The sequence below is a fragment of the Chelonoidis abingdonii genome, chromosome 19 (genome assembly GCF_003597395.2).
Source record: "Chelonoidis abingdonii isolate Lonesome George chromosome 19, CheloAbing_2.0, whole genome shotgun sequence".
NCBI lineage: Eukaryota > Metazoa > Chordata > Testudines > Testudinidae > Chelonoidis > Chelonoidis abingdonii.
In genome coordinates, this window is record NC_133787.1 from 35,282,699 (window position 1) to 35,305,079 (window position 22,381).

At 43.3% G+C, this 22,381-nt stretch overlaps 1 protein-coding gene across 1 annotated transcript in view; it reads left to right on the forward strand.

Moving 5' to 3' along the window:
• Positions 1 to 20,326: 20,326 nt before the first annotated feature.
• The window catches only part of LOC116832791 (hepatocyte nuclear factor 4-beta-like), a 39,385-nt gene continuing 37,330 nt past the window's right edge, over positions 20,327 to 22,381 (forward strand). The window contains exon 1 of the mRNA XM_075073614.1: positions 20,327 to 20,441. Within this exon, the coding sequence (XP_074929715.1) occupies positions 20,327 to 20,441 (115 nt within the window). The remainder of the gene's footprint in view (positions 20,442 to 22,381) is intronic.

Genomic DNA, 22,381 nt, shown 5'->3' on the forward strand with positions numbered 1-22,381 from the left:
GTCTGCCGGACGCGGACGCCCGTCGGCGTGCCGAGGTGTTGGTACGCCTGCCCTTCGGCCAGGGGAACGACGGGCTTGCCCTGGATCTGGAACTCCATCGCCAGCACCGAGTCTCTTTGGCTCCCGTCGACGTGGGGTTTACTTGGCCTAATTTTTAAGCCCAGTCAGACCCACGCCCACCCAACCTGATTTAAGCAGGTTGAGTTGTTTTTGGACCCAGTCCCGATGCTTCCTCCTAAACCTGAGTCCGCATTGTCGCTAAGGCTGCTTTCTGCCTGAGGAATTAGTGTGGGGGCAACTGAATGGCCATTGCCAGCTGGCCATGGCCCCCTGCTGCACTGTGTGAGTACTGCAGAGCCAGAGTTGCTGCAACTCTCCAGCACACACACCGCAGTGAAGTGGCAGTGGTTGGCAGGAGCGGGACACGCAGCCGCTGATATGCTGACGCTTGAGCAAGAAAACGTTATCAGAGTCAACCTGATCCAAGCAGGTTGGGTTGTTTTCATGCCTGAACTTGACACTTGAAGTCGGGTCTCATCAGGTTTGGGTTGGGTTGCAGGGGTTTAGAGGACATATTTTCAAAATATGGGACCCTTTTGAAAAACCTGCCCCACGTTCTCAGTGTTCTCCTGGGTTCTCAGCATTTTGAAAATCAGGCCGTCCCATTTAGATGCCTAAATGGGAGCTGAGCTCTTTTGGGAATCTGGCCCTGAAACAATATATTGTAATTATAGCACCAGAGTCAGGGAATGTAAGTTAAAAGAATTCACAAAGGGCAAATCTTCAGGTGAACAGCAGGTCACTGCAGGAATGCAGAACATCTTAGTTTCATTCCCAAAATATAATCCATGTTTCTCTTCAGCTGAACAATTAGAACAGTGCTGAAATGTACTGGGAATTTGAATGCTGAATTCATTAATTTTAAATCTTGGCTGACACCAGGGTCCTTGTGTGATCTGTGCTTGGCTACTTGAAAGTACTAGAATCCATCATTTAAGCACTCAAAGGCAAAAAGAAGTTAGAAAAATAGTTTTCACACTAATGGAATTTGCTCATCAGCATGGCCAGAGCTTGCCTTGCTGTCTCTAGTTTCCCCTGGGTGCTAGAATTGAAGCTTCAACTTTGAACTGATTTAAAAGCAAAACAATTAATTCACTGAATCTGTCTGACAGCAACAAAGCAAAAGAGGCTTTTAAATAGAAAAATGAAGGAAGTAACCTACTAATCACATACTTTGGTTTTCCTATGTAGCCTCAAAAATCCTGGAGGCTCAGTGTCTGAGGGTATGTCCTCACTGCAGAGTTAACTCTCAGGCCACGTCTATACGACGCGCCATTTCGGCGCGTTAAAATCGAAAGCTCGGGGTTCGATATATCGCGTCTCATCTAGACGGGGATATATCGAACCCAGAGCGTGCTTACATCGATTCCGGAACTCCACCAAAACAAACGGAGTTCCGGATTCTACATGGCGAGCCGCGCACATCGATCCCGCGCGGTGAAGACGGGTGAGTAACTCGATTTTAGATATTCGATTTCAGCTACGCTATTCTCGTAGCTGAAATTGCGTATCTAAAATCGATTTTCACGCGTCGTGTAGATGGGGCCTCATTGTCTAAATATGAGCTAGCCTAGGTCAAGCGAGAGCAGCCACACTGTGAAGTAACACTCATACTGTTGTGTCCACCCTGGTGCTGGATTCACTCAATGTGGCCCTAAAACTTCTGCATCACAGCCCATGGTTCTTTACTCTGCAGTAAATGGAGCTGTTCTAGGATCTGTTTCCCAGTGAATTCTGGAAAGATTTGTCTGTGCTTTCTGGGCCCAGGGGAGGAGCTGTGGGAAGACACAGAAGGACTGGCAGTGAAGTTAGTCTGCATCCACATGACAGAGTGATTGTGTTAGCAGCTGAGGAGTTGTGCTCAAGCTAGCAGTAGCCTTTAGCCCCAGTAGGCCAGCCAACTTGATTTGAAAAGATTACCACACTTGAGTTAAGTTTTTTGTGTGTGTGAACAGGATTTGTTAGAGGCAAATGAATTATTACTTAGTAATGCCTGACTCTAGCAGTAATATTAAGTTAATTTGTTGTGAGTTGTGATTGGCTGAAAACAGGTCATTCTGGACAAAATTCACCTCAGTGTAGAGGACGACGACTTTGCACCATTAATTCCCACTTAAGCACTATTTAGAGAATGCCTAATCCCTGTGTGTTTCCTCTGCACATGGGTGAATTTCACCCCTAATAATAATCTTTCTGGTACAAACTTCCAAATGTGTTCAGCAAAAGAAATCAGTTAAACCAAAAAGATACCCACATATGATTGACTTAGTCCATCAAAATGACACAAGCATAGAATATCGGAACATAGTTGCATTCAGTAGTAGTGCCCCAATCATGAGCACTTCAAGCTTTGAAAGATGTTTCACCAGAAAGGAATGTGTTGGCTTAGTCTATTCTGGACACAGATGAAAGGTTCACAAACTCAATATCAGAAGAAGACAAGAAATGCCCTGAAGTTATCTTCCTTTGTGAATTGAAGTTTTCTCTCTGAATTTAAATAGCATTCCTAGGTTATTGTGTTTTCCACACCTCCGTAGAACAAATATCATTAAATACACCACCTTCATTGCCCCTTGTATTTCCACCAAACAGGGTATCTTCCTATATTGAGAATAGGTGAGACTAAGACATAACAATAATTGGGATGTGAAAAAAGGTGCATGTTTAATACCATCACTACTGTAAATGTGCAGTAGGTCACAGAGGAAACCTTTGGTGGCAGTTGTAGCAATGGGATGGCCTGTGTAGTATGTTGTCTGTATCTGACCTTTGCGGTGCCACTTTTTGGTAAGGAATCAACAGGTAGAGCTATTAGACCAAATCCTGAGGTCCTTAGATTTTATTTGGCCTCTCACTCAGATTGTGACTCCCTGGCCCTGATTGTGGGCTGTGCTCCAGACATGGTGACCCCTTGTGAGGAGCCCTATAGCTGGTGGATTTAGACTGTAGGATCTTCCATCTGTAGGGGGATGTTTGGAAAGTGAGGAGTCACTGTTTCTGCTCTGAGTTTCTTATGGGAGATGAAACAAGAGGCAACCCAAAGCTCTCACCAAACCAAACCCAAGATTTATCTGAGGTTTGGAAAAAGATGTGGCTAGCTCTTCCTTAGCCCAAGTCTTTAGTCACTCAAAATGTCCACTGCCTTCAACGTGAATGTTATTATCGTAGGACAAATTCTTGCTGTCCCTTATCCACAGTGTGAAGGGCAAATGGGATACCCTCATGTTAGTAGCCCAACAAACAGAAAAGTGGAATCACATCCCCTGTGCTTGGGAATAGCTGCTTTTCCCCTTCTTCCCAGAGGTATCTGGTGTCACAAAGAGGAAGAAGAAAAGAAAGAACATGACTCTGCTATGCTATGCTCTGGCCTGCTAAGCAGATCAACCACACCCCACACAGGAGGCCATTTCCATGCAGCCAGGAGCTCCAAAAGTCATTTTAACCTTTTGAGACAGAATGCCTCCCAGGACTCCCTCTGGATATGTGCTGTTCTCTACTCTGAACTGTGCTCAAATGGCACAATCCACTGCTGAATGGGCACTGAGTAAAAGCTGCTGGATTTTGTCCTCTATTTGGATGAAATTCTGCAGTCTTCAGCTGAGCAAGCCTGCCATTGAAGTCAATGGGAGTTTTGCTGTATTAGAACCCTTTGTTTGTATGTCGTCTTCATAGAATGTACTAGTTCTGGCCAGGACAGGGAGCAGTGATACTAGGAACTAACAGGATATGCTCTCTCCTTATTAGCTTAGATGCAATCAGGAAGTGCAGAAAAAAAAATGATCTCACAAGATTTCCAGCTTAGCTTTAATACCAGAGAAGTCAGAGAAGCGTGGGTGTCACGGACTCACAGATCGTGCCCACTCTTGGCCCTGTGCGGTCCATGGGGGGTGCCCCTTTTAGTGAGACAGCCCTTCTCGGGGGTCCACTCTTTCTCGGGGTCAGGCTTCTCCACCTCCTGGAGCTGCACCTCTCTGAGCCTTAGCACGTCTGTCTCTGCCGTGGGCCCCCTCCAGGAGTCCATGGACTCTGGACCCCCTGGGCCTCTTCACCCCCAAAGGGGCTGATGCAACCCTGTTCTCTAGACCAGAGTGACTCTCAGCCAGCATCAAACAGGAGGTTTATTGAGAGTTGAACACAGTACAGGAAACTCTCAGGGCCTCAGGCCTGGCCTCTCACAATAACAGCACATCCCAGTCTCCCTGCATCCAGGTGGGCTCTGCCTGCTTCCCCTCGCCAGCCCGAGCCCTCCTGCTTCCCAGCTGGGTCTCTGATATCCCCAGTCTCAAGCCCCGCCTCAGTCCATTGTCTTCTCTCCAGGTAAACAGGGTCGTAAACAGGAAGGCCTGAGTCCCCTCTCCTCGCAGCTCTCCTCTGGCTGGAACCAGCTGGTCAGGTCACCGGGGTCCTCTCTCTGCAGCCCATTGTCCTCCCACTGGCCAGAACCGGTTGTGTCTCCTGGGCTGGGGTCCTGAGTCCCTCTCCGGTCCTCTGTAACAACAAACTCCCTCTCTCCTCACCTTGTTAAACCAGTAACACCCAGGTACATTGAGTCCTACCCCCTGTGCATGCAAACCCTGGAAAAGACAGAAAACCCCAAGAAAAAAACCCCACTTCGTCACAGTGGGTATTCATTTAATATTCTGGATAGTTATCCAAACAACTATTTGAAATTCACCCATCATTAGTATCTGCTGACCTTAAAGCTACATCAGATCAGTGTAGATAAGGACTTTATGACTTTGAAAATAATGAATTCTGACTCGGGTACAGTTTACTGCGCAATTATTGCCATCACAGATATACTGTGTAAAGATATGTATTTCATCTTGAATAACTTTCCCTGTCTGTTAAAAACAAAAGTAACAGTAATGATCTGGAATTTTGCCCCATGCTTCTGCTATCTCTGGCCTTTTTAATGCCAGTTACAGCAAATCATTGATAGCTAGCAGAAGAACAGAGACCTGTTCCCATTGAAGTCAGTGGGAAATTTGACATTGACTTCAATGAAAGCAGGCTAAAGCCCTGGAGAAGGAAATATCTGCCAAACAGTAACATTTCTGCTTTTAGCCTCATTTCTGACTGTGCTCATAGAGTGCTGCAGGGTTGAACTTTGGGCTGAGATTTTCAAAAGCTGCTGATGGGATTTGGATACAGCTGGGCAAAAAAATTTCATCCAAAACTTTTTTGTGGATAGAGTGGTGAAAAAAGTCCAGATTTTGTGACATTGAAACATTTAGTGAATTCATGTTTGTTTAAATAAATCAAAACATCTCAATTAATTTATAAATTAGATTAGTAAATGCCTAAGCTGAATGCCTCTGTTATCAGCCAGCATATACGGACATAAAATAAATACTGTAGTTTTTAAGTTTCAGCGCATACTCTTCACTTTGAAAGTTTCTCAAATTTACCTCTTTAATACACTCAAAGGAGTGGGAGCATACGCTGTAGAACAGTTTGTTTCTACAAAAATATCAGTTGTTGATGATGATTTATTCTGTTAGCACTGACTATCTACTCAGCATGATCCAGAAATAAAAAATAAATATAGTGTCTGCCCCAGAGATCTCAGAGGACAGAACGTATGAGTCTTCTTTCCTTATATTCAGCAGGGATTAGCTTAATAGCTTAACTGGTAGGTAGAAAGAAACATATATGCCAGGAACTGAGCATGTACCAATAGGAAGTGCAAGACTGCTCACCTTGACTTAATGGTGAAACTGGATGGGATACAGAATATTATGCAAATGTTACACCATAGATACAGTATGTACTAAAGACTAATTCTTCCCTGTCTATTAAAAAAATTAACAATAATGATCTTTGGTGCATATCGCTAATGAAATCTTCTGTGTGACTGCTCCAGGGTTGCATCATATACCCCAAATTCAAATTCAAATATGATACCTTATAATACAGATACAATCTTTGCACCTTTTAAGATGGCAGAATACCATTAGCCTTAGGGTTGGTTTAATACTTTTTTGTTATGTTTTAATAATTTTGCCAAACAGAGACAGACAGTGTACTTATCAATAGATATCAAAAAATCAAGTGGCCGCTTACTATACAATAAATGGCACAGCACTGTTCAAGTAGAATAGCAGCATTTGTAGTCAAGGAAAATTACTTAAAAGAGCAACAGAGTTTGGCTGCTAAATACACCCTAGGAATCTATTCAACATTAAGTACAACACAAGCAGTAAAAAATTACACTGCTGAAACAAGGGGACTGATTTTGTAGCCATCTGGTCTTGGTAAATGTATGTCTGCAGCAATAAAATTATCCACTAATGATTTGATTTCACACTTCTTATTATTTCAGCAGTGCGCTGTTCCTAATTGTACGTTCCCCCAAAAGAAATGGTTTGCTGGTTTCTGTGTTTTGACTATGGAGCATACCCAGAGACCATGTCGCTAAGTAGGTAATTATATGGCCCCCATCACTTGTGGTGTCTGAGGACATCATGCACAATAATTTTATCCTCACACACAATAATTTTATCCTCACAAAACCCTTGTTAGGCAGGGAAAGATTATTATTCCCACTTTGCAGCTGGAGAGCTGGGGCATACTGGAACTGATATTCTGGCCAAAGTATTCAATCCTACATACCTAAAGTTAGGCTTTTAATTCTCTATTTAAGGAACAAAAAAAAGCTATACTTAGTTATCTTAATATAGGTTTAGGAGCCTAACTTTATCTATCTATTTTAGGTGCTTATATGGCCCCTGTCACCACAGTATCTGAGCACCTCACAATCTTTAATGTATTTATCCTCTCAACATCTCTGTGGGGAAGGGCAGTGCTATTACCCTCATTTTACAGATGGAGAGATGAGGCACAGACACTAAGGCCCAGATCTAAGCTACTTAGGCTCCTAACATCCACTGAAATCAAAATGCTTGGTCATGCCACTTAACCTTTCTGAGCCTCAGTTTTCCCATCTGTAAAATGGGGTTAAATCTCCACATTTTTTTGGAAGCATGTGGAGATCTAGGGATACAAAATATTACAAAGTATTAGATATTATTATTATTATTTATTAAATAATATGGTGATACTGGTGTAACACCAACAGACCCCAATTATTGGCAGGCAGGATCAAACCTCTGGAGCTAAATGCATGAGGCCTCTACTGAATGAGCTAAAAGCCATGTGGCCCTTAGCTAAGGCTATAGAGCAGACTCATTAATCTCTAAGTGGTCTTGGTGCCACTAGATGGGACAGAACACCACATCCAGGAGGTTTGTGGGTTACTCTGGTATATTAGCTGATGAATGGAGGATAATTTAAATTGAAGCCTGATTCTGCCCTATTCTTTATACACAGTTCTAGCTCAGGATGGAATTCTGGCTTTATCTCTGAATTTCCTTCATTGTCTCATGTTCTATGATACTATTAAACTCTCTTAAGTGTATACAGATATGCATTGTGGTTTATGAATGACGGAAAATTTACAGTATCATCTCTATACCAAATTTTAATATTTTTAGCAATCTTTTGCTTTTTCCACTAATTATTTAAATGTCTGAATCAATAACCGTCTCAGTGCTCTACCTCTGCATACAGTACAGCCTCACTTATATTTAAAAATAGATCACATTGATCAATATAGAAACACTGAAGTCTGAAAACATCATCTTCTCCAGGCAGTTGCCTAGATGAAACAATTTGAGTTTTGAATCAAACAAAGATCTCTCTGACGTCAGTAACCTGTCTTAATTCATCAAAGATTTATTATCTTTTCTTTGTCCAAAACTATCCTCTTAGTTTCTAGGCATAAGTGTGTCCTCTCATTGAAACCATGTGCTCATCATCGTTCTCATTCTGTGTTCTCTTCAGATATATAAGAAACCAGATTAACCTATTACAAGAGCACTGCTTTGAAAATTCTGGTTCTTCAACACGTTCTCCCCAATCCTCCAATGCTGCAAATGGGCAGTATTAAGAAAATAATTCTATTCTGGAATGTTTTTATTTATCTTCATATTCAAGAGGCCTGACATCAATTTGGAAATTTATGTGCCTATATTATGCCATCCAATTTCACTTGTGGCTACTGCACAAAGCACCTACATTCATACACTAGCTGCTTAGACACCAAGTTCTCTCAACCCCAAATACACCACAGGATGCCATAAACTACGCAGCCAGCCCACTCTGAAAACAGGCCAATCCTTATTGCAGAAAATTAAGTCTCCCCCATCAGATCCAGGGGTAAAAAATAGAAGCATTGCATTAACTGCTGCACCCCTGAGCGGGTACTTTTAATCCTTCATGTCCCTCTTCCTTGTAAGGCAGTTTCTTCATCCTTCCCAGATGGCAGGTAACACATTTATGTGTTGGGAGAGGTAGAGCACAGCATTCACAGTTCAAATCTCAAGACTCCAGTAGACATGCAATAGTGGCAGCTGGATAAAGTTTAGGCCATTGCAGTTTTTCTTCCCCAAATGACATATTTACACAATGGAAAAGATTTGCTCTTGTCTCTAAAGGAGATTTTCATATGCTCAACAGCTGGGCTGCTGCCTTCTCAGAGCCGCAACAACACGGTGACACAGAAAATTTGGATAGCAGAAGATACTTTTTCCTTTCCCTTTTCATCTATTGCACAAATGAGTTAGAAGAACAGGGAACAAAAAAAAAAAAAGATTTAAATGTGATTGTTTGGACAGGATAAAATGACTTCCCCGTGACCAGCACAGATGAGAACTGACTATATTACTACCAGACCTATCAACAGATAGCTAATAAAATACTTGCTCTGTCTTTAAACACGTACTGTAGAAAGCTGTATTTGTCAGAAGGAAAATGGTGCTATAAGAAAGTTACTGTTCTGTAGTTTGCTTAAGAGAGCAGATGCAATCCTAGGACATATAATCAGGGTACTATTGAGCATGGGAGGTGTTAGAACCACTGTATATGACATTTTACATTTCTGGTGGCCATACTTTTAAAAAAAGGATCAAAAACTACAAGAATGATTTGAGGTCTGCAAAACCTGCCTTGCCATAAAAGGCTAAGGAAGGTCAATCTATTTAGTGCATTCAAGAGAATGTGAAGATGTGACTTGATCACAGTCTATAGGTACCTAGATGGAGAGAAGATTTCTGATAATAGAGGCTGTTTAAGCTAGCACATAAGGACATAATGAGATCCAATGGCTGGAAGCTGAAGCTAGAAAAATTCAAACTATAAATAAGATTCAAATGTTTAACAATGAGGGTAATTAAGGACTGTAAAAATTTGCTTAAGGGATCTTGTGTATTCTTTATCATTTGAAGTCTTTAAATCAAAATCAAATGTCTTTCTAAAATATATGCTGCCGCTCAGCCAGGAGATATGGACCTGATGCAGGAATCCCTTGTTGAAATTCTCTGGCCTATGATATGTAGGAGGTTAGGTTTGACAATCATCCAGTTCACAGCTTACCCAGGGATGGGGGATTGATTCACCCAAATCAGGATTGCATGTTTTTCTGAAAAAATATACTCTAGCCCAGCCACAAGATGTGGTGCAGGAAATATGGGTGAAATTCTATGGTCAAAGTTATGCAGGAAGTCAGATTAGATGATCACAATGATCCCTTTTGGCCTATAAATCTGTGGCCAGAAGGACCATTGCAACAATCTAGTCTGACCCCTTGCATGAATCTGTTGAGGCACATCCTCTATGATGCATGAGATGGAATGATTGACATCTATAATTAATTCCCCCCCCCTCTATATTTAATGACTCCATTGAACTGAATACAAAAAACCATGCCTGGGTGTTCCCTTCCCACAGCTAATGAGATAAGAGATGATGCACACTCCACCCGAATGGATTTTCCATGGCAAGATAAATCAGAAATCCTCTGGGAAAATCTTTCAGTCCACAGTAAACATAGGAAAGGAGGAACTCGAATGGGTGGACTCTACTGTTTCAGGGAACAATTACAATGAAACAAAAAAATAAAAGTTGGATTAAGAGTGTTTTCCTCTTTGGACATGCTGTCTCCCACCCCAGTATCTTTTAACAATTCATCTTTATAATAGGTGTCAAGAAAAGATTTATGGTATTTACATACCAGCAGGGAGTGATAATATCCACTTGATGCAGCCTGATTTCATGCATCGGTCCACTTGAAACATTTGGTTCCCTTCCTCTGACACTTGACTTTGGCTGGAGCTTAAAGAAACCCCACCTGCCGCCCTATGTTGGTGGCTCATGACACTGGAAATAGTTTTGCTGCAGTACAGTGAAAACATTTCATTCCTTCACAGTCTGTTTCAAATCCAGAGCTAAAGAAGAAGCATGGGGATAACATCACCAAGGCAGCCGACTCAAGGTAACTGGAGGGGATCTTGTACTGGCCTTCCACCCCAACAAGAGAGGCTGGAATCGGAGCTCCTGAGATACTGGGCCATGGTGCACTCAGCCACAGGTTGTGCAGCTACAGTGTGACAGCCATGGCAAGAGATGTATTGTCATCATGGAGTAGGCCGCTTGCCCTCACAGTGAGGCCTGCTCTGATGGGTTATTTCCGTTTCTTAGCCTTTTTTTTTAAGGGTGAAAGTCACCCTGCCCAGAGGGCCAATAGGGCTCACATAAGTCTTTAAAAATAAGGCTTAGGTAGAATTTAAGTGGTGGAGAGGCCTTGAGTTAGTCCCCTGCAGAGGGATAAATTTCATCCTATGGACACTTGCCATTGTGTTTAGGGATTTTAAAACAGCTGGTACAAAAGGGCCTTTCTTTAGAGAAGATCACAGTGTATATAGGGGCTGAGGGAGGTGCCAACTGTGCTTTACTCATCTTTGGTCAGTGTACTTTAGAACCGTCAGCAGGCCCAGGGTTCTGTTTCTTTTAATGGACGAGAGAGGCTAGCAACACTTTCCCAGATGGTTTCTGATAACTCTGTAAGCCTCACAGGCCGGAGTTCAAATCAGTGGGCCCCCCCCAGAGTTACTTTTCCTGTACATCCTCTGTACACAAAGTAAACTCTCTGAGATAATGGAAGGGAAGAGATCCAAATATTACCCAGTCCTTTCTACTTACAGATTCCTTCCTCACCACTGTCCCTCAGCATAAATGCCTTGGGGGTTCACCTCTCCCTAGAGTTCATATGGCTATGCTTTCATGCGGCTGGCTTTTCCTACCTGTGTTTTCAACTGATGGTCACCAGGGCAGGTACTTTGGGTATAGAAAGCAGTGGGAGATGCTGGCCATAGTAGGAAGTGAATAGCTTTCAGGACTTAGCCAAACAGCCTGTCCTTTGCTCTCATTCAAGGGCAAAGGTGTCTAATTGCCATCTAACTCCTGTTCAAAGTAAATGGCAGTTAAATGCCTATTCTGCCCATTAATGCCTTTATAAATCTCCCTCAGATTTCTGTCCAGTCTTTCTAGTCTGCTTCTTCAGGTGGAATCCTTGAGAATGTAACCAGGAAAGCAGTTACAGATCCCCCTGGTGTCTACTAGGACAGACTTTTGCTTTACTACTATGACAGTATGTATTATGCATTATGGTGCCTAAAAGTGAGGCAGGCCCCGTCCAGTGCCGATAAGAAAACTTGTTGCCCACACTGAAGAACGTAAAAATCTAATTACAACTGTGACGCAACAAGGGGCAGTAACAGTGCAGTAGAGAGGAGGTGGGAAAACAATGACAAATCAGTGGGATGTTTCCAGTGAATAGCTGCTCACCAGCATGGAAAAGGTGTTGACAGGTTGGACCTGAGCCATTGGCTGTTCAAGTCAAGAGTGATGGTGAAAAGTGACAAACTAACTCTGAATTTCTCTTCATTTCACAGAATAGTAAATGTGAGAGCACGCCCGTTACTTCCCGTTTCCCCTTGTGAATGAGCCTCAGCCCTGACTTAGGGCTGCCAGGGTCCACTCTCCATGCTCATTCTATCTCCGTCATAACTATCAACAAGGGTGGTGACTCTCATGGTGCTTTTCAGTGGGGTGGAACGCTGGGCAGTAGGAATCAGGCTGACGTCCCTCACTTGTCTCCTGTGGGCTATCAAACAGCCTGCGCACACTAGGAGTTTTCTGCCATGGTTACTAATTTGAGCCAGTCTTGTTTTAAAGACTGAACTTGTATATAAGAAATAAAACAGTGATGTCCTGGGAGGTGGAGGGGGCGGGAGAAGCTTGTTTCTGCTCTGAGAACTTGCATGTCTACAACAAATATTTTCTCATAAAATCATATAAAAAAGGGGTCATCAACATAACAGCCCCATAGTCCCCTCCCGTATCTGTGAGTTTTGCTTTTATGAAGCAAATAAAATGAGATTAGTAAGATCTATTTCCTTCCCTGAATGTTTGCGGAGCCAGGCTAATCTTGTGTTATCGACCTTCTAATATAGCCTGATCCTGCAAGGTGCTGAGGGGTCCCAGAGAGATGCTGTGTAAGCTTGGATCTCCTTGAAAAGGGTGATCAGAACCTTGCAGGACTGGGTCCATCCTGCATCTTACAAAGATGTGCCAGATTAATAGATCTAGTCAAGGCTGGTTTGGAGTAAGATGCAAGAATGACTAATCAGATGCTAATTTAGCTGATGTTGGCATTACTATGTGCCTTGGGGCACAGTCCAAGGATAAAAAAATAAATCTTATCTAAGCGGGGAGTCATTTGTGTGGGATTAGTTACAACGTATTCTTAAAAAAAAAAGAGAGAGAGAGAGAAAGAGAGAGAGAGTTAGAAATCTAGTAAAATCCCATCTACAGTTAACACTTTGCAAAGTCTATGGGTACTTCTACACTACGGGATTATTCCGATTTTACATAAACAGGTTTTGTAAAACAGATTGTATAAAGTCGAGTGCACGCGGCCACACTAGGCACATTAATTCAGCGGTGTGCGTCCATGGTCCGAGGCTAGCGTCGATTTCTGGAGCATTGCACTGTGGGTAGCTATTCTGTAGCTATCCCATAGTTCCCGCAGTCTCCTCTGCCCATTGAAATTCTGAGTTGAGACCCCAATGCAGGATGGTGAAAAAACAGTGTCGCGGGTGATTCTGGGTAAATGACATCACTCATTCCTTCCTACGTGAAAGCAGCAGACAACCGTTTCGCGCCCTTTTTTCCTAGGTGAACTGTGCAGATGCCATAGCATGGCAAGCATGGACCTTGCTCAGATCAATACCGCAATCGTGGACATTGTAAACACCTCGCGCATTCTCTTGCAGTCTATGCTGAACCGGGACCTGCAAAGCCAGGCGAGGAGGAGGAGGCGGCTGCGGCAGAGCGGCGACGAGAGTGATGAGAACATGGACACAGAATTCTCTCAAACCGCGGCCCCCTGCGCTTTGGAGATCCTGTTGGTAATGGGGCAGGTTCTAGCCATTGAACACCGATTTTGGGCCTGGGAAACAAGCACAGACTGGTGGGATCACATTGTTTTGCAGGTGTGGGACGATTCGCGGTGGCTGCGAAACTTTCGCATACGTAAGAGCACTTTCTGGAACTTTGTGACTTGCTTTCCCCTGCCCTGAAACGCCATAATACCAAGATGAGAGCAGCCCTCACAGTTGAGAAGCGAGTGGCAATAGCCTCCGGAAGCTTGCAATGCCAGACAGCTACCGGTCAGTCAGGAATCAATTGGAGCGGGAAAATCTACTGTGGGGCTGCTGTGATGCAAGTAGCCAAAGCAATCATTTTAAGCTGCTGCTACTAAGAAAGGTTGTGACTCTGGAAAATGTGCAGGTCATAGTGGATTGGCTTTGCTGCAGTGAATTTCCCTAACTGTGGGGGGTGATATAGATGGAACCCATATCCCTATCTTGGCACCAGAGCACCGGGCACCCAATACGTTAACCGCAAGGGGTACTTGTCAATGGTGCTGCAAGCACTGGTGGATCACAGGGACTGTTTCACCAACATCCACGGCTGGGATGGCCAGGAAAAGGGTTCATAGACGCTTGCGTCTTCAGGAACACTACTCTGTTTAAATGGCTACAGCAAGGGAATTTTACTTCCCAGACCAGAAAATAACAGTTGGGATGTTGAAATGCCTGTAGTTATCCTTGGGGACCCAGCCTACCCCTTGATGCCATGGATCATGAAGCCATACACAGGCAGCTTGGACAGTAGTCAGGAGCAGTCAACTACAGGCTGAGGGCAAGTGCAGAATGGTCCGGCGCTAGAATGTGCATTTGGATGTTTAAAGGCACGCTGGCGCACATTACTGACTCGCTCAGACCTCAGCTAACCAATGTCCCCATTTGTTATGCTGCTTGCTGTGTGCTCCAGAATATCTGTGAGAGTAAGGGGAGACATTTATGGCTGGGGTATGGAGGCTGATAGGCAAATCACCTGGCTGCTGATTACGTGCAGCCAGACACCAGAGCGATTAGAAGAGCACACCATGAAGCGGTGCGCATCAGAGAAGCTTTGAGAACAATTTCATCATGCGGCCAGGGTACGGTGTGACTGATGTGTTTTTTTCCCTTGATGAACTCCCACTTGATTGACTCATTCCCTGTAAGCAACCCACCCTCCCCCTTCAATTACAGCTTGCTTAGGAAAGTAAAGTCACTATCATTTAAAAATCATGTATTCTTATTAAAAAAGTTGTTGTAAAAAGAGTGAGAGAACTGACAAGGTATCCAAGTGGTTTTGGGAGGAGGATAGGAGGAAGGAAAAGGCTACTAAAAACATTTAATGTATGATAGCCTTTTGGTTGGGCTGTCCACGGGGGTGGAGTGGGAGGGTGCACGAAGCCTTCCCCCAGCGTTCTTACACGTCTGGGTGAGGAAGACATGGAACATGGTGGTGAGGTGAGGGTGGTTACACAGGGGCTTCAGCAAGCACTCTGTGACTCCGCTGCTCTTCCTGAAGCTCCACCAGACGTCGGAGGATATCAGTTTGATCACGCAGCAGCCCCAGCGTTGCATCTCGCCACCACCTTCCTGCCTACACCTCTGATCTTCCTGCCGCCACCTCTCATTCTGAGCGTCTCTCCTATCCTCCACGTTCGTCCCTCCTGTCCTCACATTCACTGGCATCTTTCCTGTAAATTTGATACCACTTCCTTCCACTCATTTAGATGAGCTCTTTCGTTGCGGGTCACTTCCATGATTTCCGAGAACATTTCGTCTCACTCTTCTTTTTCTCCGCCTTATCTGAGATGGCTTCCGGATGGAAGTGGGAGGAGGTTGAAAATTGCAGCTGCATGAGGAGGTCAAGGGAGAGAAGTATTAAAAAAGATACATTTTTACAGAACAATGGTTATAAGGTCTTCACAGTGAACAACACTATTCACCTTACATAGCACATGTGATTTCACTACAAGGTCGCATTTTGCATCTTAATATTGAGTGTCTGCGGCTCTGATGTTACAGATCTCACAGATGCAGGCCCAGCATCAGAATTCAGCTTGCATGCGGCCATGGTAAGCCATAGTCCTTTCGGCTTCTGCAGCCTTCATATACACAGTGCCCTCCTTTCCCAAATACCAAGCAAATCCCATTCAGTGATACTTCTTTCCTGTTAACATGCAGCAGCAGAAGCCACCCCCCACCTACAATTCTGTGGGATGATCGCTTTACCCCTCTCCCCACCCCATGGCTGGTATCATGGAAGATCACTGCTAATCACCCCCTGCCCCCCCCCACTGCGTGACTGGTAGCAGGGAAGATCCCTGATAGCCAAACGTGAAAAAGCTCAGCGCTATTCCCCTCCCCCCACTTGGCTACGTGCAAGGAAGGATTTCTTTTAAGCAACAGGCAAACAGCCCAGTAGGAATGACCATCTCTGTCCCCTTACTTAACTTCCTGAATTTCAGCCAGGTTACCATGAAAGATATCACTCTCCTGAGGATAACACAGTGAGATAAAGAATGGATGTTTCTTGAATGCCAGCAATCACCGGGACCATATGCAGCTAGGCTCTGTCATGCAATGATATCCAATTACTTGCTACATGCATGGCGTGGTCAAGTGTCCTACCATGGTGGAAGGAATAAGGCTGCCTTGCCCAGAAACCTTCTGCAAAGGCTTTTGGAGTACCTCCAGGAGAGCTTCATGGAGATGTCCCTGGATGATTTCTGCTCCATCCCCACACATGTTAGCAAACTTTTCCAATAATTGTACTGGCCGCGAATGCATCCCAAGTCCTCAGGGCAAATCAATCATTAAAAAACGCTTGCTTTTAAACCATGTTTGATATTTACAAAGGTACACTCACCAGAGGTCGCTTCCATGGCTTCACTGTCTGGGCTAGTGGCTTGGGAGGGCTGGGAGGGTAATTCCGTCTGGGTGAGGAAATTCCGTCCTGGCTGTTGGGGAGAACGGAGTGCTGTGTGCTCTCTGCAAGTTCATCCTCCTCTTCCTCCTCCTCATCTTCCCCGTCCACAGAATCCTCAGGCTTGGCTGAGATTACCACCCCCACCTTGGAATCCACCGACAGGGGTGGGGTAGTGGTGGCAGACCCTCCTAGAATTGCATGCAGCTCAGTGTAGAAGCGGCATGTTTTCAGTCCTTCCCTGGACCTTCCGTTTGCTTCTTTGGTTTTCTGGTAGGCTTGTCTGAGCTCCTTAACTTTCACTCTGCACTGCACTGCGTCCCTGGTGTGGCCTTTCTCCATCATAGCCTTGGAAATTTTTTCAAATATTTTTTCATTTTGTCTTTTGGAACAGAGTTCTGTTAGCACAGAATCCTCTCCCCATATAGTGTTCAGATCCAGTACCTCCCGTGCTGTCCATGCTGGAGCTCTTTTTCGATTTTCAGGAGACTGCATGGTCACCTGTGCTGATCAGAGCTCCACGCTGGCCAAACAGGAATTGAAATTCAAAAGGTTGCGGGGCTTTTCCTATCTACCTGGCCAGTGAATCAGAGTTGAGATTGCTGTCCAGAGCGGTCACAATGGTGCACTGTGGGATACCTCCCGGAGGCCAATACCATTGATTTGCGGCCACACTAACCCTAATCTGCTATGGTAATATCGATTTTAGCGCTACTCCTCTCGTCGGGGAGAAGTACAGAAACCGATTTAAAGAGCCCTTTATATCGATATAAAGGACCTTGTTGTGTGGACTGGTATAGCGTTAAATCGGTTTAATGCTGCTAAAATCAGTTTAAATGCGTAGTGTAGACCAGGCCTCCCTGTTGCATGAGGAAAATCCTTGCTGCCTGAAAGGTAAACTTGACTTGAGTAAATGAGGTCAAAGAGAGTGAATCTAAGGTTTTTCAAAACCTGATTTTGGCACCTTTCTTGTCAGTTGTATTACAGGGTTTGCTAGATTACATTGCACTCCACTAACTATAGGTTCATTCAAAGGTCAGACTATTTGGCAACCCTCTAATCTTGGTCACGAGTCTTCCTTGTGGAAAAGCCTCTGCCTGTTCCTCAAGACCCTTCTCTCCTCCAAATTGAACAGGATGTCAAACTGGATCCCGTAGAATTCTTGTGTAGGAAGGAGTCTCAGACACAAGCAAAGTCCTTGAGGATGGAGTTGTAAAATGAGGGAAGATGCCAAGGCACCTGGACGGTGATAGCTTCTGCATTAGTAACAGACGCCACTGCACATGAGCGTTTCATTTCCAGTCGTCTTGCTCCCAACTCCTCAATCTTAATAATGAAAAATCTTGAGATTCTATGCAAAACTCTGAAATAAAAAGAAAAGAAAATAAGAGGCTCTTGGAACTTGACAGGAGAAACTGGAATATTGCCTGAGACTTCAAAACACAGACTGTCATTGAGAAACAAATGTTTATATTGGTATGATTTTGAACTGTCCATAACCAAATGACAAATGCAATATCAAAATACTGTGCAGAACACTGGCATGCCACTTCCAACTATTTTAATAGTTTCAACACTTCACTTTGACTGGTACCTTCTGCTGTAAGGGTCTTTATCAACAACCACTTAGACCATGGTCTCATGAACACTGAAAGATTGAGCCTAGACAATAGATGGGAGAAGAACAGAGATGCTGTAGGTAGCAGATGTTGGTGATTCAGGAAATGTAACTGTCTCCCGTTGGGTCAGTACTGAACCAATACCTCCATGTTGTTAGGGGCAATATGATGACAGAAGTATTGGATGAGAATTAAAGCTAAGGTCTTGACTACTGTCAATGTTGTTCATTTTTCTACCATTGGTTTCATTTATTGATGCACTTGTGGACATTAATTATCCCCTGGCACGAGACTAGTGATATCAGCTCCAGTGTCCTGCCCAAATTCTGGATTGGTTAATTACATCTGCCTAACTTACAAGTCCTCTGTAAAAAGTGACAAACAGTCCTGTGGCACCTTATAGACTAACAGACGTATTGGAGCATGAGCTTTCGTTAGTGAATACCCACTTGCATCTGACGAAGTGGGTATTCACTGACGAAGTGGGTATTCACCCATGAAAGCTTATGCTCCAATACGTCTGTTAGTCTATAAGGTGCCACAAGACTCTTTGTCGCTTTTTACAGATCCAGATTAACACGGCTGCTCCTCTGATACTTGGACTCCTCTGTAGTTTCAACTGGGAGCCGGGCTCATCTTCACTTCCACTCTAAACTGAGCCGTCTACTGTTAAATAGTTGCCATGGTTACCTCAGAGCTGGCAGTACTTCAGTAGTGGGTCAAGTTCCATATGTACAATTGTACACAACATCTCCTGATCCTGCTCTTTTTATACTGGCAACATTTCTATTGCTGATGTCAGCTTAGGGCTATAATTTGTGGGACAGCAGGTAAGCATTTGGATGCAAGTTGCAATTAGAAATGGACAAAACGCCTAATATGGTCAATGAACTTAATCCTTTCTTCTGTTTGCAAGTTATCCATGAACAGATTTAGATTATTATGAATTTGCTCATTGTTCAAATGTTTTATGTGAACAGCTCTCCCAGTCTTAGGTTTGTTTGCAAACTATTTGCATCCACGACACCTCTTCATGGCTTGCATTTCGTTATTCCTGGTGTATGATTGGTCAGCTAAGTCTCGCATAGCATTGTTTGTAATACCTAATTGGATAAATGAAACTTTTATTAAAAAGGAAGGGGGACATTAAGGTGATTTCAAGCTTTCTGTGTGATGACTTCTGGTGTGACTCTTCGTGCAAACGCATATATGCACGAGTATTTGCAAGACTTCATTTTTTGCAAACATCCTTTCAAAGAAGAATAAATCACCTCCATGAATATTGATGAATGGGAAGGAAGGATGGTTCAATGGTTTGGGCACTGGCCTGGGACTTGGGAGACCCACGGTCAAATTGCTGCTGCTGTGGATTTCCTGTGTGACCTTGGGCAAGTCACATAGGTGCAAATCCTCAAAGGTATTTAGATATCTAACTTGCATTGAAATCAATGGGAATTTGGCAATCCTTTTGAGGATCTGGGCCTTAGTCTCTCTGTCTCAGTTCCCCATCTGTCAACTGTAGCATCTGTAAAAGGTTCCTTGCTACCTCAGACGGGTGATGTGAGTATAAATACATGAAAGACTGTATGGCACTGCTCAGATACTGTGGTAATGGGGGCTATCTGAACACCTTAACTAGAATGTTTGTGGCAAACAGCTAAAACAGGTTGTGAATATCACAGACGTGACTTTGTGGGGGTATGGGTGTGTGTGTGTGTGAGGGGCAGTTCGAAGGAAAGTCTGAGAGTCCCATTTGTTTTTATTTATTTTGAAGTACTCACCTGTCTAGAAAGGTTTGAAAGCTCATTGAAGTCAATGGAAGCCTTTTCATTAGCTTCACTGAGTTTTGGATTAGGCAGCAAGTAGTACACACATGTGAAGCCTTATGTGTTCTGGCCATCTTTGAGACTGATTCCCACCCCCTCCCGCCAGGCTCAAGTGACTCCACCTGGCATTTTTACAAGGGCAGATGGCAAATGGCAGAGACAAGTATCATTGAAGTGACCCAAGTGCTAAGTGACATGACCCAGAGCTTTGTCCTTAAAGAACAGTTCAGTGTGTGAATGCCTCACTGCTACACTTTTCAAAATGTTTACACAGGGCTTGCCATAAACCACATAGTATTGAACCAAGGATGCAATCCAAGCTGATTTAGCCCAGGCCTTATCTGCGTCATATAATCATGATACAAGAGACAGACACACAGGTAGAAAGAGAGAGAGAGAGAGAGAGAGAGTGGTAAAGACCCGCTCTCTTCCCCTCCAGCCTTCTCTTGGCACTGGGAGGGGACTGTGGGGAAGCTAGGTAATGATTTGTCACTCCAAGGTCTTGGGGTTGTCTCTCTTTGCAAAGGAAACCTTGGCCATGATTGACAGCAGGGCTGTTTTGGCCTGTTCCGTTGCTGTTGACAAGTAATAATGAAGCTTTGTCAGGCCATAATGGATATGGATATGCCAGATTATGTCGAATCCCTGGACTCCTCTTACACCATGCTCGAGTTTGAAAACCTGCGGATGCTGCCAACTAGCACGGGTGAGATTTCTGCTCAATTCTGCTTAAATAACCCCGGTTACCTTTGCGAAAAAGTCGAACGCCTAGAAAAGATAGATAGGAGGTGCAGGGCAAAGGGTGGAAGGTGTAATATTTAAGGCAAGAAACTACCCACTTTTGTTGTGGCTGTGGTTGTGTTCAGACTAGAGTACGATCGTTCCCTTCAAAACTGAAATGCATGGGGTTGTTTTTTCTTCATTTATTCAGCCCCCTAGTGTGCTATGTATGATGCAAATTAAGACCTTGCCCAGAAAAGCTTGCAGTCTCTTGCAGTTTCAATATCTCTGGCGCTCTGTAATATGCATTCTGTTTTATATCGAAGGAGCAGTGAAATTACTTCGCATACAAAGAAAAAATTGTTCTCCTAAAATGACATAGACACAAATGTATGGCGATACTTCTGGGAAAAAAGACAAGTGTATATAAACATGGTTTGAGCAATTTAATCCTTATAAGCACCATCTATGTTGTTACTCATAAAATACTCTGTGAGCTGGGGTCACTTATTCAAAGGGTTTTTGCTAGTAAAGTAAATATCCAAATGTTCTGATCACCTACCTGGAAATTACAGCTCATTCACTAAGCTTGACCCAAGTCTTTTCAACACACAAGGAACATGGCTGTAGTGTGTGCTTGACTCTAGCAAATATCTCCCTTGTCCAGAGAACTCCGGGAAAGTTGCAAAGCGGCATATGGGACTGGAGCATTCAGAAGTTTGTTTGATGTCATTTTAAATAGTAAATGCTCTTCTAGAAACACTAGTCATCCATCGCCTGAAATGTGAGGTGAAGGACATTGTAAAGTATGCAGTGTAAGGCCAACATCATAAATAAAATTGGGAATAGTTCAGCCTGCCTGGATAGTCTAAGTGAGTGAAATGTCAAGAGGTTTAGTCTAGTTAAGATTAATTTCTTACTGCTTCACTTATACTTGCTCATTAGTGGTTTCATCAAAAGGAAATCAGGAACAACAGCTTTCAAAATGTGTTTTGCCAGCAGCTCAAAATTATTATGCATGCTTATGTGGGACACAAAGGATTTCAGAGCTTATGTTCAAAAGAAAATGAAAAGGCCCAAAGAAAATTAGAATTGTAAACTGGTCTCAAGAAAAGTTCATCCTTTGGAAAAGGATTTTTGAAAAAGTTGGCAGCTCAAAATTGAGTATATCAGATTTCATATTATTTTCACAGACCAGTTTTCATGTAATACTATGTCTTCAAGTAAACATGTTTTGCCCTGGCACTCACTTCTTGAACAACAAGATACATTTTTTATCCATTGCACAAATTGTCCCCAAATCCAATGTAACGGTGGCATAAAACCCTATATTGTTGTGATGTTTCATTAGGTGAAAATTACAGGCTCAGTTTTTTCTAAAGGCGAAGGCTATCTAGGTTGGTATTGGGCTATTTGCCTTATTGTTAATAAGTAACTGGCTCTCTCGGGAACTAGCTGTTTTGAAATTAGCTTGTTTGTCTTTGGTAAGTAGCCTCTTCTACTGCTTGTAAGAATAGTTTTAAAAAGAGAGGTGAAATCTGTATGCATGAAAATGTTTTCTAAACCAACAGCATTCAGGATGCATGACTTCCCTATCTGTTTTAGCAATATTTTTACAAAGTATTAAAATAAAGAAATATTCTCACTTTAGAGAGTGTTTATAAAAAACAGAGAATTAGTTCAAATTAAATCTATAGACATTTTTTAGGACCCTAGTTTGCCTCACTGAAATCAATGGAAATTTGACTCTAGGCTTTAGCAGCAGCAGGAGCAGGAATTTAGGACCTTATTCTGCATTTACAAAATTCTGATAATCTTTACACTGATATAAATCCAGTGACTTCAGTGGAGTTACTCCTAATTTACCCCAATGAGAGCAGAATCAGGCCCTTAAGCCTCTTACTAAAATCTATAAATCACTTAATG